Below are 14,676 nucleotides of genomic sequence, written 5' to 3'. Positions count from 1 at the left end.
AAGTATGATATTCAATAATGGGTAGAAAGGTGAATGTTACACGTGTATAAAGAGATTACTAGAACCAACTTATGAGAGGTCCATATTTATCTTTATTTATGTTGAGATGTTAACTGAAATATTTTTAAAAAATATATACAATCAAAAGGACCTCAAAATCAAAAAAAAAGACAATGTCTCTTGTTTCTTTGAAATCAAAGAAAAAGTTTTCTATCTGCCTTAAAAAGGTCGGGTTGTAGTCCTGTGGTTAGCGTCGCGGAGTCTGAGTCATAATCTAGGTTCAAACTCACTCTACCACAACATGATATTTATTTAAAATAACGAGTCACTTCAGCCTACAAAAATAGTAAGAACAAATATTTCACAAATTTAAAATATTTTTATAAGAAACAGGTGGTCCATAGGGTACATCATTGGATCGACGATGTTTATCCAATAGGAAGACAAAGTGATCAACCCTAATCTCCAGATTCATGAATTTAGGAGTGGATTATATTAGATGGGATGATACAAATAAGAAAGGAGAAGAGTGAAGGACTAGTTTATTCGCGAGGTAAGGAATAATTAATATATAATATAATAAAAAAAAGCATGAAAATGTACAAAACCTATGTGCAAGCAAAAGATTTGAGACAGTATCGAAACCAAAAGTTCATTAAATCATCGAGTTTAAATAACTATAATGAACCATATATATTAGATATTTCGATCAAGTTTCAAAGTGACAAAGGAGTCTACATAAATTACACATTGATCAACATTCATTTCACAATAAGTAGGACGAATATTTAAATTAATTAAAATACAAATCAACTCACAATTGGATTCATGATTGTGTCGTGCGAGCCTTTTCTGCGAAGAAAACTGCTTCTGGCCAATCTTGGTCCATCTTGCCTTTATATTCTGCAAGAAATCTTCAAGAGAGGGGACAGGACTTCCTTCAGAGACCCAAAGAAATACTAGCCAAAATTTGGGATGATAAAATAAAGGTTTTTCATCAAAAGATCGTACACATTTCAGGTCGTTTGTACGAACGTCAGTCTTCTGATTTGATTTTTTAAGCCACATTTTCTGTGCCACACCCATGCGTAAATTTTCAATGTCAACAACAATGAAAATGTATATCACAATGGAATTGTTTTTCTGAGTAAAAAAGTGCGACCTTTTCAATGATAAAATTTTCAGTATACTGTAAACAAATAGACCTTTTGACAAAATTGTTAAAAATGAACAAAGTTGAATTAGGCACATACGTAATTGTGGACATAACAAGGTACACTTCATTAAGGTATAAGTTATAGGGCACCACTTCAAAAGAGGTGTTTTATTTATGCTTTATTTGTTAATTTATTGGGTTTTTTTCTAGTATTTTTGTTCAGTGACTTCTTTAGTGGCTTCGATTAGTTAAAAAACTAGATTTAAATCATGTTTGATACACAAAAACCTCGTAGATGACATAACTCAGTATTGAAGGTCTATTGATTAACACGACATACTGTGTGATACATATAAAGTCTATTCATTTTCACCTTACACTTAGAAAACAAATAATCATACAGTTTTTCCTTTATCGAAAGAAATTTATTTTATTATAAATATTTGTTTTTATTCTATGATATCTGTAACCAGCCATGCGTTGCTCTGACTCGGTTTGGTTTTAATAGAAAAGAAAAAAATGGGAAATCACGCATTTTCTAATCCGTTTAATTTGTCATTGCTTGTGGGTATAATATATTTGAGAAGCTGTCAAGAAGCATGATGTATGCCATAGGCGATTATTATATTATTGACGTTTTTTTCGTCGATGTTACTGCAATTGCAATAAAAAAATCTGTTTTCCCAAAAATATGTTAAAACACCCGCGTATTGAACTGGCCACTGTATCGTATATGAGAAGTGTTATCTTGATCGCTAAATACGTAAATTGAACACTTTCCTTTCACCAAAGGCCAGAGTATCATAAATTGCATATTAAAGTGAAAAATCAATTGTATTAATTTCAAACTCTCTGGGAGATAAACCCTGGATCTCCAGCATGAAAGCCTAACACTCTGACCACTGCAGTAAAGCCGGATTATTATTTTAAGCGACTTGTTTTGTATATTTTCGTGATAATATTAAATAAAAAAATGTTGTATTTTTATAGATGTCTGCGAAGAATTTTTATACGGTGGTTTGAAGAATGAAGAAATACGGCAAAGGGTACAGCTAACCATCATCATAACTGTCGCCATGAAAAGTTCGAGGATTCAGTTGGCTAGGCCGTGTACTTCTCATGCCTCCCGAGAGCCGCCAACAAGCTTGCCTCTTCTACAAACCCAGGACCTCCACTGCTGTCGATCGTTGGCAGCTCTCGTTTGAACTTCGGGACGCGTATCTGACTTGGGAAGACGCAAGGGAACTGGCAACCGACAAAAGAACTTGCAGGCTGTTTCTGGACCCCGTGTGCTCCACATATCCACTTAGTGATATAGATGAGTAAATTAATGAATATTTTAATCTCTGTCAGATCGCACGCTTTTCGCGAATGAAGTATAGTTGTAATTAAGACTGGAGTAATGACGCATATATTATATTGTATTATTTAAATCACTTGTTTCATTGAATACCGGATTTGATATGTGTTTTTAGATAAGCATCAGAATGTTTAATACAATAAAAGAACTTGATGTAAATGCCATCTGGTATGTTTTTATGCTTTATTTTCAACGACAAAAATGCACATAACTACAAAACTTTTTTTTTGGAATCTGAGCCCACCATCCACCCGCAGCAGTTATAGAGTCCTGAGGGACTCTCTGTCAGCTGCACATAGAGGAAAATCTTCAAAATATTTCTGAAGAAATAAATAATGCTCTATTCAATTAATGAGGGGGAAGGAGGATGTACGGACAGAGGCCGACACTTCGTCCCCACTCCTCGGGATCCCCTCATTACCTCTTTTACTTTTAATAAAATAAAAACAATAAGAAAACAACAAAAAAAAAAAAAAACAATGTTTCCAAAAATAAAATAAAAAACAGAATACAATTTAAGACGAACACAAACAATGACTTAAAGACTAAAGTAATAGAGAACTAGTAACTAATATTTAAAAACAAAAAAACACCGTTATATACATTAAGAGAAGAAAAAAAAACCATTAATAAAGAAGGACTTCCTGGGTAACTACTAAACTACTAAACTGTAATACATTATTATGGGTGTCTCAACTTGTATAAAAGAAGATAGAAATCTGGGCTTTACTTAAATTTACTACTCGCATGTGTAAGCCATCGAAGACCCTTGCATGCAAACAAGTTCCAAAAAGAAATACAATAATGGGCAAAGAGTGGTAAAAGTGACATAAATCGCTCACTCCTTTCAAGAACGTCGTAAATCAAAAACAGGCAATTTTCAGTTGTGCAGTTTTCGGAATGTCCAGAAAATGTACTATATCCTAGCAAAAGCGGCATATTTTTAACTTAATATTTACCCGTTACAGGGCAGAAAGTGTTGTTTTTGCATTTTGAAGAAAAGGTTTTGTTAAAATATTTTATATTTTTCAAATGGAGAATAAACCATGTTGGTTTTACCTTAAAAGATCTGTTGCACAGTAAAAAGTTCAATAAGTGGATTGATATTTATTTTCAATATATATTTTTAAACTTTAAAAACGTTCTCCTGAAAAATTAAGTTTTTTGATTTATGACGTTCTTGAAAAGAGTGAACGAAATGTGTAAAATGATGTTTAAATTTTATAAAACTTATTAATTTATAAAACAGATAAGTATTTGAGAAATAAAATACATTTCGTTATATTTCATAATTGTATAAGTTACAGAGTACATAGAGTTCTATAAATTTTCAGATACACTTTTGATGAAAAGATAACATCTACAACTACATCAAAAAAGACCAAAAATCGCATGTGTTAGACATTTTGTGTAGTTTTGAGTGTCTAAATGATGCTATGGTGGTGAAGGGTAGTATTGTTTGCATGCTGTGCTAGTGATTGTCCTGACGAAGAGACGGGTACGTCTCGAAACGGTAGACATAAAAATCTCGGTGAGTGGTTATATACTAATTTTATTAACATTTTTGTAAAAAAAAAAAAAATAAAGCAAAAAAGATTATTTGGATTGTTTTTATGCTGTTCATATTAAACAAACTTGATAGAATATTTCACTGAGATAAAGTATTGGTATCTCAAAAGCCACAAAAAATAATTTTATTTGAGAAAGAAATATGAACGTATGGAAAATTACGAGAATTACAATCGATCATCTGTTTGAAATCTTTTTACAAATATTTACATGTCTTATTTTAATCTTTAGTATTTTTGCTGCTGATTGTTTTATTTTGTATCAAACTAACAATACTTTCTGGTAAAATAAAGTAACTTGGTCCATTATTTGCTATGAGTCCTCCTTGAAAAGACTCTCTAACAGTTTCTGTTATAACAACATCCGGAGAATCAACAGCATCAACTTGCTCATTTATATTTCCAGTATTTATGCCGACAGCGTTTGGTTCTGAATCGGGATTATTTCCTAAAACTTCGGGATTTGGTTGGAAGCTATGATTTTTTAATTTGATTTCAATATTGATAGTAGGATAATGTGATCCTTTTAATACTACTCCAATTGGTTGCCTAATAAATGTGTCACTCGAATCAACGTCAAGTACCTCACTAGAAATATTTAATTTATCTTTTTTAATTTCTACTAAAACGCTTGATGCTGTGTTAATAATTTTGATACCATTTTTATCATATGCTATCCCCACATCGTCAATATTTTCAACTCCACTAAGTTCTTGCACATCGCTAGACGGATCTTCAGATAAAATAATTATTCGTAATGGTTCTTCGTTGTTAGTTATTGATTTATTTATTTCAAAATGATTGGCGTGATCCTCTCCTGCGATATTTTTTTATATCTGTTTTCTGAATATTTTCATCAACTTGACTATTTTTGTCTTTATTAATTGTACCATCAATAATTGGATCGTTTAACGATACTCGAGAAACTATCACAGGAAGATCAGATACAACTCCTAAATGAACTTGTTCATTTGAAGGAAGATGGATTGGGTTTATTACATCATTATTATAATCGCTACTTTTATCTTCATTGAGAGCTGCTTCTTTCTTATCATTTTCTGCGGCAATCCTGTGTAATTCCTTATGTATGTTGACTTGTTCATTATAAGCAGCTAAATGTTGAATTCTTGCATTTACAACATCTTCATTATCATTCACATATCTTGAAGATAACACTTCAACAGGTGACACCATATTAACATCGCTTTGTGCTTGTGGAATATTAGCAAATGGGTCTTGAATGTCGGAACTATCTGAAGCTTTGTGCAAATCATTCAAAATTGCTGTTTGTTCCGCTTGAGCTGCTAAATGTTCACCTCTTGCTTTGATTACTTCATCAGTGTCCTTTAGAAAACCGGATGCTGATATTTCAATTGGATGGGCAATACGGAGTCCATTATTTTTTTCGAAACTAAGAATATTCAATCCATTTACGACTTTATCATCAGGATTACCTTCAATTCTTACAAACGTTTTAGGATTGGTATTATCAGAAACATCAGAATTTACTATCTTCACACTTTTGGTTACGTTTCTTGAACTATTTCTTGAGGGATTTCGTTTATTTGATATGTTTTGTTCATTCAATGTACGTGCGACATCATTATAAAAATTTAAATGTGCAATTTTGGCTGCTGCAACTTCCGGAGTATCAATGACATTTCCGTTTGGTCCCACAGGAGCAATATCTGTCGATTTCCAATTGTTTCTGTGCCTATTGAAACGAGATAAGCGTGGAATCGTTGGAGGTGTTCCCGAAGCCAAAACTCCCAAATGGATAATCCCTAGGAGTGAAAACTGAAAATAAAATAATAATAAAATATTTCATTGGTGTACTTTTCAATCAGGCAATTGACATGAATGAGCACATAGAACGCAGAGAACCTGAGTATATTGTGAACCAGGCAATTTCCATGGATTTTCCTCAAAAGACATCTAGAGGAAGACCAAAAAATTCATAGATGCTAACAGAAAGATAACATAATTCGAAGGCCTAGGTGACGTCCATGATAGATGAACTTACAGCTTGAGGGCAAGGAGAGTTGACTCCAATAGTCTACAAAGACGATAAGTTGGGATGAAGACTAGAAGAAAAATTCTTAATTTAAAAGCGATCAAACGAGAGAATCATTTAAGTTAAATAGCTTTATAAGATTTATTTGGTACTAGATGTAACCGACCACACGTGGCTGTGGCTTAGTCTGGTTCAATGGAAAGGAAAGCAAATAGAAACCACACGTTTGTAATATGTTCAAGCTTCTTTTGAGGTACGAGAATATTCAAAATTTATGAAACATCAATGCATGCGAAAACATTGAAAACATGTGTAATGATTAGTATTGCGTGGGTTGCTGTAACTTTCAAAAGATGGTGCTGCCATCACAGCTATTAAAGCAGTTTTGAAATAACGTGTTTTTAATTATAATAAAATGTGCACGTACTCAAATCGAATGATGTGTTAAAATTTCAAAGCGATCGCTGAATATCTTACCAATACTGTATTTTAAGATTTTGAACAAAAGTCAATTAAATTTTTTATTCATTGTATTTCAATCTAAAAATGTTTGTTTGTCTTAAAGTAACTAATAAGTATTAGCATTATTATTGTTAATATAACATACATACAATAATAAAATAGTTTGACGAAAAACGTATGTATTACAAAGTATTTAATGTACTAGAAAAAAAAAAAAATAATAATAATAATATTACTAAGTATTGACAGGCGCCGTGGCGTAATTGAGTAGACGCTCGACTACGAAACTGGCGTCGCGGGTACGATTCTCGCCAATTGCAAAATTAATTCATTGCCACTTAACGAATGTTGGGCTTTAAACCAAAATTTTATTTCTGTTTTTTTATTCATTTAAAAAATGTTATTGACTGATAAAATGCTGGTAATAATTATTCCTCAATATAATAATAAGATAATTATTTTGAGGAGAAATTCAAGAAAGATTTATTTTGTTTAGTCTGGTTGTTTGTGATCTATTTTCACATCTACCTTCCCTATCCTTACTATCCTACCTGCAGACAAGCATCTTAAATACACGTTTTGCAGGTTATTTATTTTTTTAATAAAAAAATATAACATTTTGAGTGTGTCCAAATACTTATTCACAAAATCTAGATAATCTCCAATTACAGGAGTTATTTTCATAATTGGAGATTATCTAGATTTTGTGAACAAGTATTTGGACACACTGAAAATGTTATAAATAAATTATCTGGTCAAATTATAAGGTTAAATAATAAAAATGAAAATGGTATTTTCTGGCGTTTCTCATGTGTGTGATTATAATCCAGGATTCGGACCTCACATACTAATATAAGAGTTTCTGCTTAGTAAAAAGCTTCTTTACATCTCACCAATAGATGTCTCTAGTGAAGTTCTAGTGATTCAAGAACAAGGTTTCTAAATTGGTTCATATACATATATAGTAGTCAATAATGGGTAGAATTGGTGAATGTTACACGTGTGTAAATTGATCACTTAAACCAGCCGATGACGGTCGTCAGCCCCGTAAATGCCCAGACTTCCATATTCTTCTTCATCTTTGATGAGATGTCAAAAAAATAATTTAAAAAAATATAATTTTATTTTTTGACATCTCATCAAAGATGAAGAAGAATATGGAAGTCTGGGCATTCACGGGGCTGACGACCGTCATAGGCTGGTTTAAGTGATCACTTTACACACGTGTAAGATTCACCAATTCTACCCATTATTGACAACCACACTACTCAAATTCTTGGAAGTTCTATATACATGAACCAATTTGGAAACCTTGTTCTTGAGTCACTAGAACTTCACTAAAGACATCTATTGGTGAGATGTTAAGAAGCTTATTACTAAGCAGAAACCCTTAAATTACTATGTGAGGTCCGAATCCTGGATTATAATCACACACATGAGAATGCCCAGACTTCCATATTCTTCTTCATCTTTGATGAGATGTCAAAAAATAATATGAAAATAACTCCTGTAATTGGAGATAATCCAGATTTTGTGAACAAGTATTTAGACACACTCAAAATGTTGTAAATAAAAAATATATGCTCTAGAAAAATTCATTAAAATATTTTTTTCAATTCATTCCTAATATTTTTATGTTCTTTACAAAATCAGTAAAATAATATAATAATGACAAAAAATTCTAATATTTTTTACAAAACATATCAAGAGTCCGTTAAATAATAAAGAACACAGTGAAATCAATAAAAAGTCCATTTTTTTATCTTCGATCCCTTATCTCCACAAAATGGTGCAAATGGCACTGATGTTAAGTTCCATGAAGAGTATATTGATCCTTAATTTCATGAAGGATCAGTCTTGAGCTTCAAATCCCATCTAATGTTATGTCAAATAAATTTATGAATGAAAATATCATTCAGATTTAATTTTTGTTTAGAACCCGCCAGAAATCGAACCCTGGACCCGATAACGGGAGACGTTTCGCCACGAAGACAATATATAAACCAAATATATATATATATATATGACTTACCAAAATCATGATATGGCCTCTAGATAAAAACTAAGGTGGTCGAAATTCTAACAATTTAATGATATAATTATCATATTGCATTAGTTTTTATATCTATATATCAGTGGTAGCCAACCTTTAGTGATTATTTCGACTCCTAACCTGACCGCTTTTAAGTATTTTATATACCTGATCGTGCGAAGTTTTTCTCGGTCTTCCTCTGCTCTTATTTCCAACCACATTCGCCTCATAAATTTGTTTTACCGTTCTTCCTCACTCATTCGTTCCACATGTCCAAAATATCTCAACAAACCTTTCTTAATTTTTTCGATAATGCTTATATGTAGAATAAAATAACAACTAAGTATGTAGTTTTTTCTTCGTGAATTTTATTTGGCCATAAACCGGGTTTCGTTGTAACCCACATCACCAGACTGGTCTGATGATGTCAGTGACGACGAAACCCGATCGCAGGTCCAATATAATTTATGTAAAAAAAATACCTACATAATTGTTATTTTATTCTATAAAATGCAGTTCCACCAAGAAATGTCAACAAAAGTTAAATCTGATAATGTTTATCTCAGCTTTGCATTCTTTCCTTATTTCACCATTCGAACATATATCATCGTTTTGCCGCATATTCGTTATTAAATGAGATATCGCATTTCGACAGCATTCAATCTATCTTCATCCTCCTTTTGCCAACTCCATGCTTTACTTCCAAACATTAGAGTTCGAACCAAGACTCTGTTGGAACCAAGACTCTAAATGATAGGGATAAAATTATAATAAGATAAAATCAGTTATGAAGCTTGTTACGCACCACAGTTTGGCCACCCCTGCCCTACCATATACTCTCGATCATAATTAGCACTAAGAGAGACATTAGTCGATATATCGATAATGTTATTATACTGTGAAACATAAAATAATCTTTATTTGTAACGATATTTCCCAGCGGTCTGTACAAGTCACATTGCATTATCAACGACTCGATAACGATACTCTTCCTGGGGCGAAATACTAATATTATATATACACCTCATAACAAAAATCCATTAAAAGTATATTTTCTTTCGACAAGTCATCATGAAAACCTACACTGTAAGTATTCGTGTAATTACTTTATTAATATGTGGTCAATATTTCTTTGAATGCTAGGAACAGTGCATTGAATTCAGTTATAGCAAATTAGCCTTGGATTCAGTTATAGCAAACCCCTATTAGCAAAAGCTAAACGTAAAAAATGGAATCCTAGTTTGGACCCTAATGTATGTTAGTAAAGCACGAGATTGGCAAAAAAAGGATGAATGCATATTGAATGCAGTCGAAATGCGATCTCTCAGATGAATGTGTGGTAAATCAATGTATGATAGATATTCGAATGTTGATATCGGTAGTGTAATGGCAAAAGGGTATATCTGTCAAATTTTTTCCACAAAATGTCTAAAATAGTTTTATATTATCCACTGACACTTCGTGATGGAATTGCATTTTTAATTTATTATTAGATTAAAACCAATATTTTTAGCTTTTCCACTTTTTTATTTGACCAGCGACCGGGTTTCGTCGTTACCGACATCATCAGACTGGTATCAGACCAGTCTGATGATGTCGGTAACGACGAAACCCGGTCGCTGGTCAAATAAAAAAGTGGAAAAGCTAAAAATATTGGTTTTAATCTAATAATAAAAAAGTCTAAAATAGTGTTTTCCAAAATTTGGCAAAAGGATTTAGCTGTAGTTGCAATACTTGTTTAGTTTTATTAATATATGTTCGTATAAAAATACATAAAACAAATGAGTTATTTCATTTCACAAGTTTCTTTTTGCTCTCCTGTAAAACTTGGTCTGAGACAGATATACCCCTTTGCCTTTACACTACCGATATAAGGAAATAATGCAAGGCTGAGATAAGCATTGAAATGTATAAAGGTGTGTTGAAATGGTTTGGTTCATTTAAGGATAAATATAATATAAGTTCCAAAATTTTAGTAGTGTGGTTGTCAATCATGGTTAGAATGGTAAATGTATACGTGTGTAAAATGACCACTTATGACAGGGCGTAAGCCTTGTATTTATTGTAAGAATATGGAAGTCCTAGTATTTTACTAAGCCTTCCATAATCTTCTTCTTCTTTGTCGAGATGAATACATATAAATCGTAACAAAATTTGAACACACTATAAATCAATCTTTATTAAAGGAAAAATGTCGTGAATCTTTGTTTTTGTCTAACTTCGAAAAAATGTAAAAATGTACGTATTTTTTCACAATTCGATAAAATAGTAAAAAAATAGAAAAACAAAAATTAATGATATTTTTTCATTGATCATGTTTTCTAATGTTTTTTCAGAATTCAATATTAAAATTTGTATATGTTTCAGTGGTTGGTGATATTGGTGGCTGGTTCCTTAACAACATTAGCCAAAACTCAACCAGTAAATGTAGCAACATATAAAACCTATACAGGAGAATCCCTACGCATCCCTCGTGCTGAAGATCACACCATTTCTCTTCAGCTAGAACTTCCAAAAGAAGACGTAAAACCAAGCCATGTATCAAAGTCAGAGAGCTATCACATCGTCTCAGACGGCGTTGCATCATCCAATCAACCATCTCGACTTCGCATCGCATGGGGAACCAATAGTAAGAATGGTCAAAGTCCAGAACAGATCAATTCTGGCAAAGTGGACTACGTCCTACCGCCAGCTTTTGGGAATGACAAGAAGGAATTTGGCCCAGAAAACCCTCAGCAAGAATCGACACATCATTTTGAAGTTGCCAGAAGGTTTCTGAGTGATGAATTCGTGAGCCCAGATGGAAATCAAAGAGTCAAGATTGATCAGGTGTCTTCGCAAACTTCGAATAAGTTTTCGTACAAAGGGTCATACCAAACAATTATTAAACCATGATCAGTTTAATTTTCAATAAAAAACTGAAAATACATTCATATGTTGTATTTATTTATTCGTTTTACTTTATACTACTCATAGCTGTGCCCGACCACGCGTTGCTTTGACAAATTAAATAAAAAATAAAGAAAACAGAAAGCACACTTTTTTATTTGTATATTTTTACAATGCTTGTAAATCAATGAAAATCATTGAAACAACAATTAAATCGAAAATATTTGCATAAATGCTTAATGACAGCATCTGTTAAGAAATGCACTGTCCGCTAAGAACAATGTAAACATTGCGTTTGTTACTGTTATCTTAAACAGGTGCCGCTGCCATATGGGTAAATAAACTGTTTTTCAAAAAACGGTTTTATTTTTATTTATATCAATAAAAACAAGCACGAATTCAAATGTAAAATTGTGCCATTCTACCCATGATTTACAATCACACTTGTCAAATTTCAGAAGTTTTATTTATGTTTCAATTGAACCATTTTTACGTAGTTCTTTCACACCATCTATGGTTGGTAGAATGGTGGATGTCACACAGCCTAAGACAGGTCTTTGGCCCTGTAAATGCCTGGACATCTATATATTTTTCATCATCTTTGTTGACATTAATAAAAATTTCCATAAAAGTTATTATTATTATTGCGATGATGACCAGGAGAAAAACAGTAATAATTGCGCGCTCGTGGTCGTACGCCTGTATTCGTAAAATACTGTGTAAGTAAGACAACCTGTATCGTATCTAACGTACTGTAAGACGTACCTTAATATTTATGCACTTTCAAAATTGAAATATAATTAAAAAGAAGAAATAGCAACAAGAAACTTATTTACTGTTTTTATATTGCAAAACCAGACTATAAAAATCTCAGTTCAATAAACGGGACAAACCTTTAAAATCCCTGAAAATCTTCATTGGAACTTCTTTTGTGGAATTTTGTTTGTCTCAGAAAACATATCATAACACAATTGAAGTGTGTTTTTGTGTACTACAAATGCACGTGTGGTATTGTGTGGTAGACAACATTTTTTATTGTGTGATTCCCCCATCACTACAATGCTGCCGATACAGATACATAGGTTTTCCGCGGGATTTAAAATAAAATACTGGACATTTTTACATTAATTTATTTATTTATTTATTTATTTGAACTTTTTGTACAATATGTGTGTACATTGGCGGGCTTATTGCTATAAAGCAATATCCTCCAACCAACCAAAAAAAACAGACTAGTGTGAACGATCTAGGCTTGTACCTTTTGATGTCTGTTAGAAATTAGTGGGGAGATAATGCTTGAACAGGTTAAGACAAGGATAAGAAAAAAAGAAAAACAAAGAAACATAAGAGAGCATAATTACAAATTAAGAATTTAAACAGGGTAACATGAATAGAAAAACAAAATGACGATAGAGTAAGGAAGGCATGGGAAAAGGGATACAAGATGCACCTAAATTAAGGAGACAATTTTGAAAGAAAAATCGAGTCTTATTGCTCGTTAAATACAATTAATATTAACAAGTTCCTCGAGGTGAAATCATTTTTTAATATACTTTTAATATCGACAGGATTGTGAAGTAGGGTTAGACTTGAAATTTGCATTAAAAATTGCGTAGGTACTAATCAAATAATACAAAATACTTTCAAAATGATCAATATAAAACTCGCAATCTTTTATTAAAATTATACAAAGCAATGCCTACTAAAGATTTCATACAGCGTTACAATAATCTCTCGAAATTGTGTAGCAAAAATTGCGTGTATCTCCATCCCCCGCCAAGTTTAAATGGCAGTGGAATGGAAAATAGGTATAAAACACTCGTTGATTTCCAGAACCCGCAGAGGCTAAACAGTAGCTCAGTGGTAAAGCAAACCAGTTGCTCGGTTCCAGTTCATTGGTTCGATACCCGACCGTAATCTTGCATAATGAACTCAATCGTGAGTATGCCAGTAATGTAAAAAGACTCGCCTTAATACACCACACGTACAATGTGCATTGCAAAACGTGTAATGGCCTAGCGTTTTAATAACTAAATATACCAATAAACCGGAAAAGTATTGTAATACGAGTATCAATAGTATTTTCTTTGCAATTTCCGTGTTTTTTTAAAATATTTATTTCGACTCAATCCATCAAAGAAATAATACATTCAGATCAAAACTCAACTCGTAAACACATCAACGACTGAAAGTCGGCTTTTCGCTGCCAACCGTAAACAACCAATCACCGATTACTCGATTTTTCCAACGTAAATGCAATTAAATTAATGTAATCAACAACGAATAAATAATATATCAACAACGACATACGAAAATACAAAATATACAATTTTACATAAGTAAATAATGTGATGTTTAGAATAAATATTATTTTCTTACCCTTGTCCATACCTAATGGTGTAAAGAGCACTGCATCATTTAAACGCAGTGTTATCTTGATCGTTAACATATAAAGGAAGGGTAATCAGATCTCTTCTTCAGGTACAAGTCCAGGGTAATATTAAATAAATATTAGCGTGAAAATTCATTTATATTTATTTGACCTCCCCCTTGGGAATCGAGCCCCGGACCTCCAGTACGGTAGCCGAGCGTGATAACCATTACACTACATTATACTACGCATACAGTCATTGTTTTCAACCCCTGTTTTGTTTTGTATATAACATAACATACTAATTAACAAGCCTATCACCAGTTTAATGATGTCTGTAACGTCGAAACCCGATTATTGTTCAAATATATTGAATCAGATAAAACTAAACGTAGGGTTTTCAAAATGTAAAAAAAAAACACGTAAATTGATCACAATTTTTTCTTTTACTTTAAAGATTACATTATGCCATTATTTATGAAAAAAATCATTCATGTGAGCACCATGACTTCACTGGACATATCACATTCGGTCGACCAAATTTTCCATCGCTTTTTCACATAAATTTGGCTGCATTTAAGCAATAGCAAGTTCAATGTTGTCCTTTAATTTCTCAACTGTTGTTGGATTATTAGCATACACTTGTGACTTAATATATCCCCAAAGAAAGAAATCACAAGGTGTTAAATCACAACATCTGGGCGGATAATTGACTGGACCATTTCGATTAATTGAATAATGTCGTCCATAAATTATTCTTAAATTTCTCAAAGTATTCGCAAATGAGCACCGATTTTAACAATTTAATAATTTCTGAACGTTTT

At 32.3% G+C, this 14,676-nt stretch overlaps 1 protein-coding gene across 1 annotated transcript in view; it reads right to left on the bottom strand.

Annotated features, from left to right (window-relative positions):
• The window catches only part of LOC148309680 (uncharacterized), a 16,090-nt gene extending 7,489 nt beyond the window's left edge, over nucleotides 1–8,601 (bottom strand). Inside the window, exons 1-4 of the mRNA XM_088259720.1 lie at nucleotides 8,593–8,601; nucleotides 4,975–5,881; nucleotides 4,383–4,532; nucleotides 2,319–2,461 (exon numbers count right to left, since the gene is read on the bottom strand). Coding sequence (XP_088115846.1) covers nucleotides 2,319–2,461; nucleotides 4,383–4,532; nucleotides 4,975–5,881; nucleotides 8,593–8,601 — 1,209 coding nt within the window. The remainder of the gene's footprint in view (nucleotides 1–2,318; nucleotides 2,462–4,382; nucleotides 4,533–4,974; nucleotides 5,882–8,592) is intronic.
• Nucleotides 8,602–14,676: the final 6,075 nt, after the last annotated feature.

The sequence above is a fragment of the Brachycentrus maculatus genome, unplaced genomic scaffold (assembly GCF_059751285.1).
Source record: "Brachycentrus maculatus isolate JH-2025_06_01 unplaced genomic scaffold, ASM5975128v1 h1tg000119l, whole genome shotgun sequence".
NCBI classification, from domain to species: domain Eukaryota; kingdom Metazoa; phylum Arthropoda; class Insecta; order Trichoptera; family Brachycentridae; genus Brachycentrus; species Brachycentrus maculatus.
This window is presented reverse-complemented; position numbering and strand designations above follow the sequence as displayed.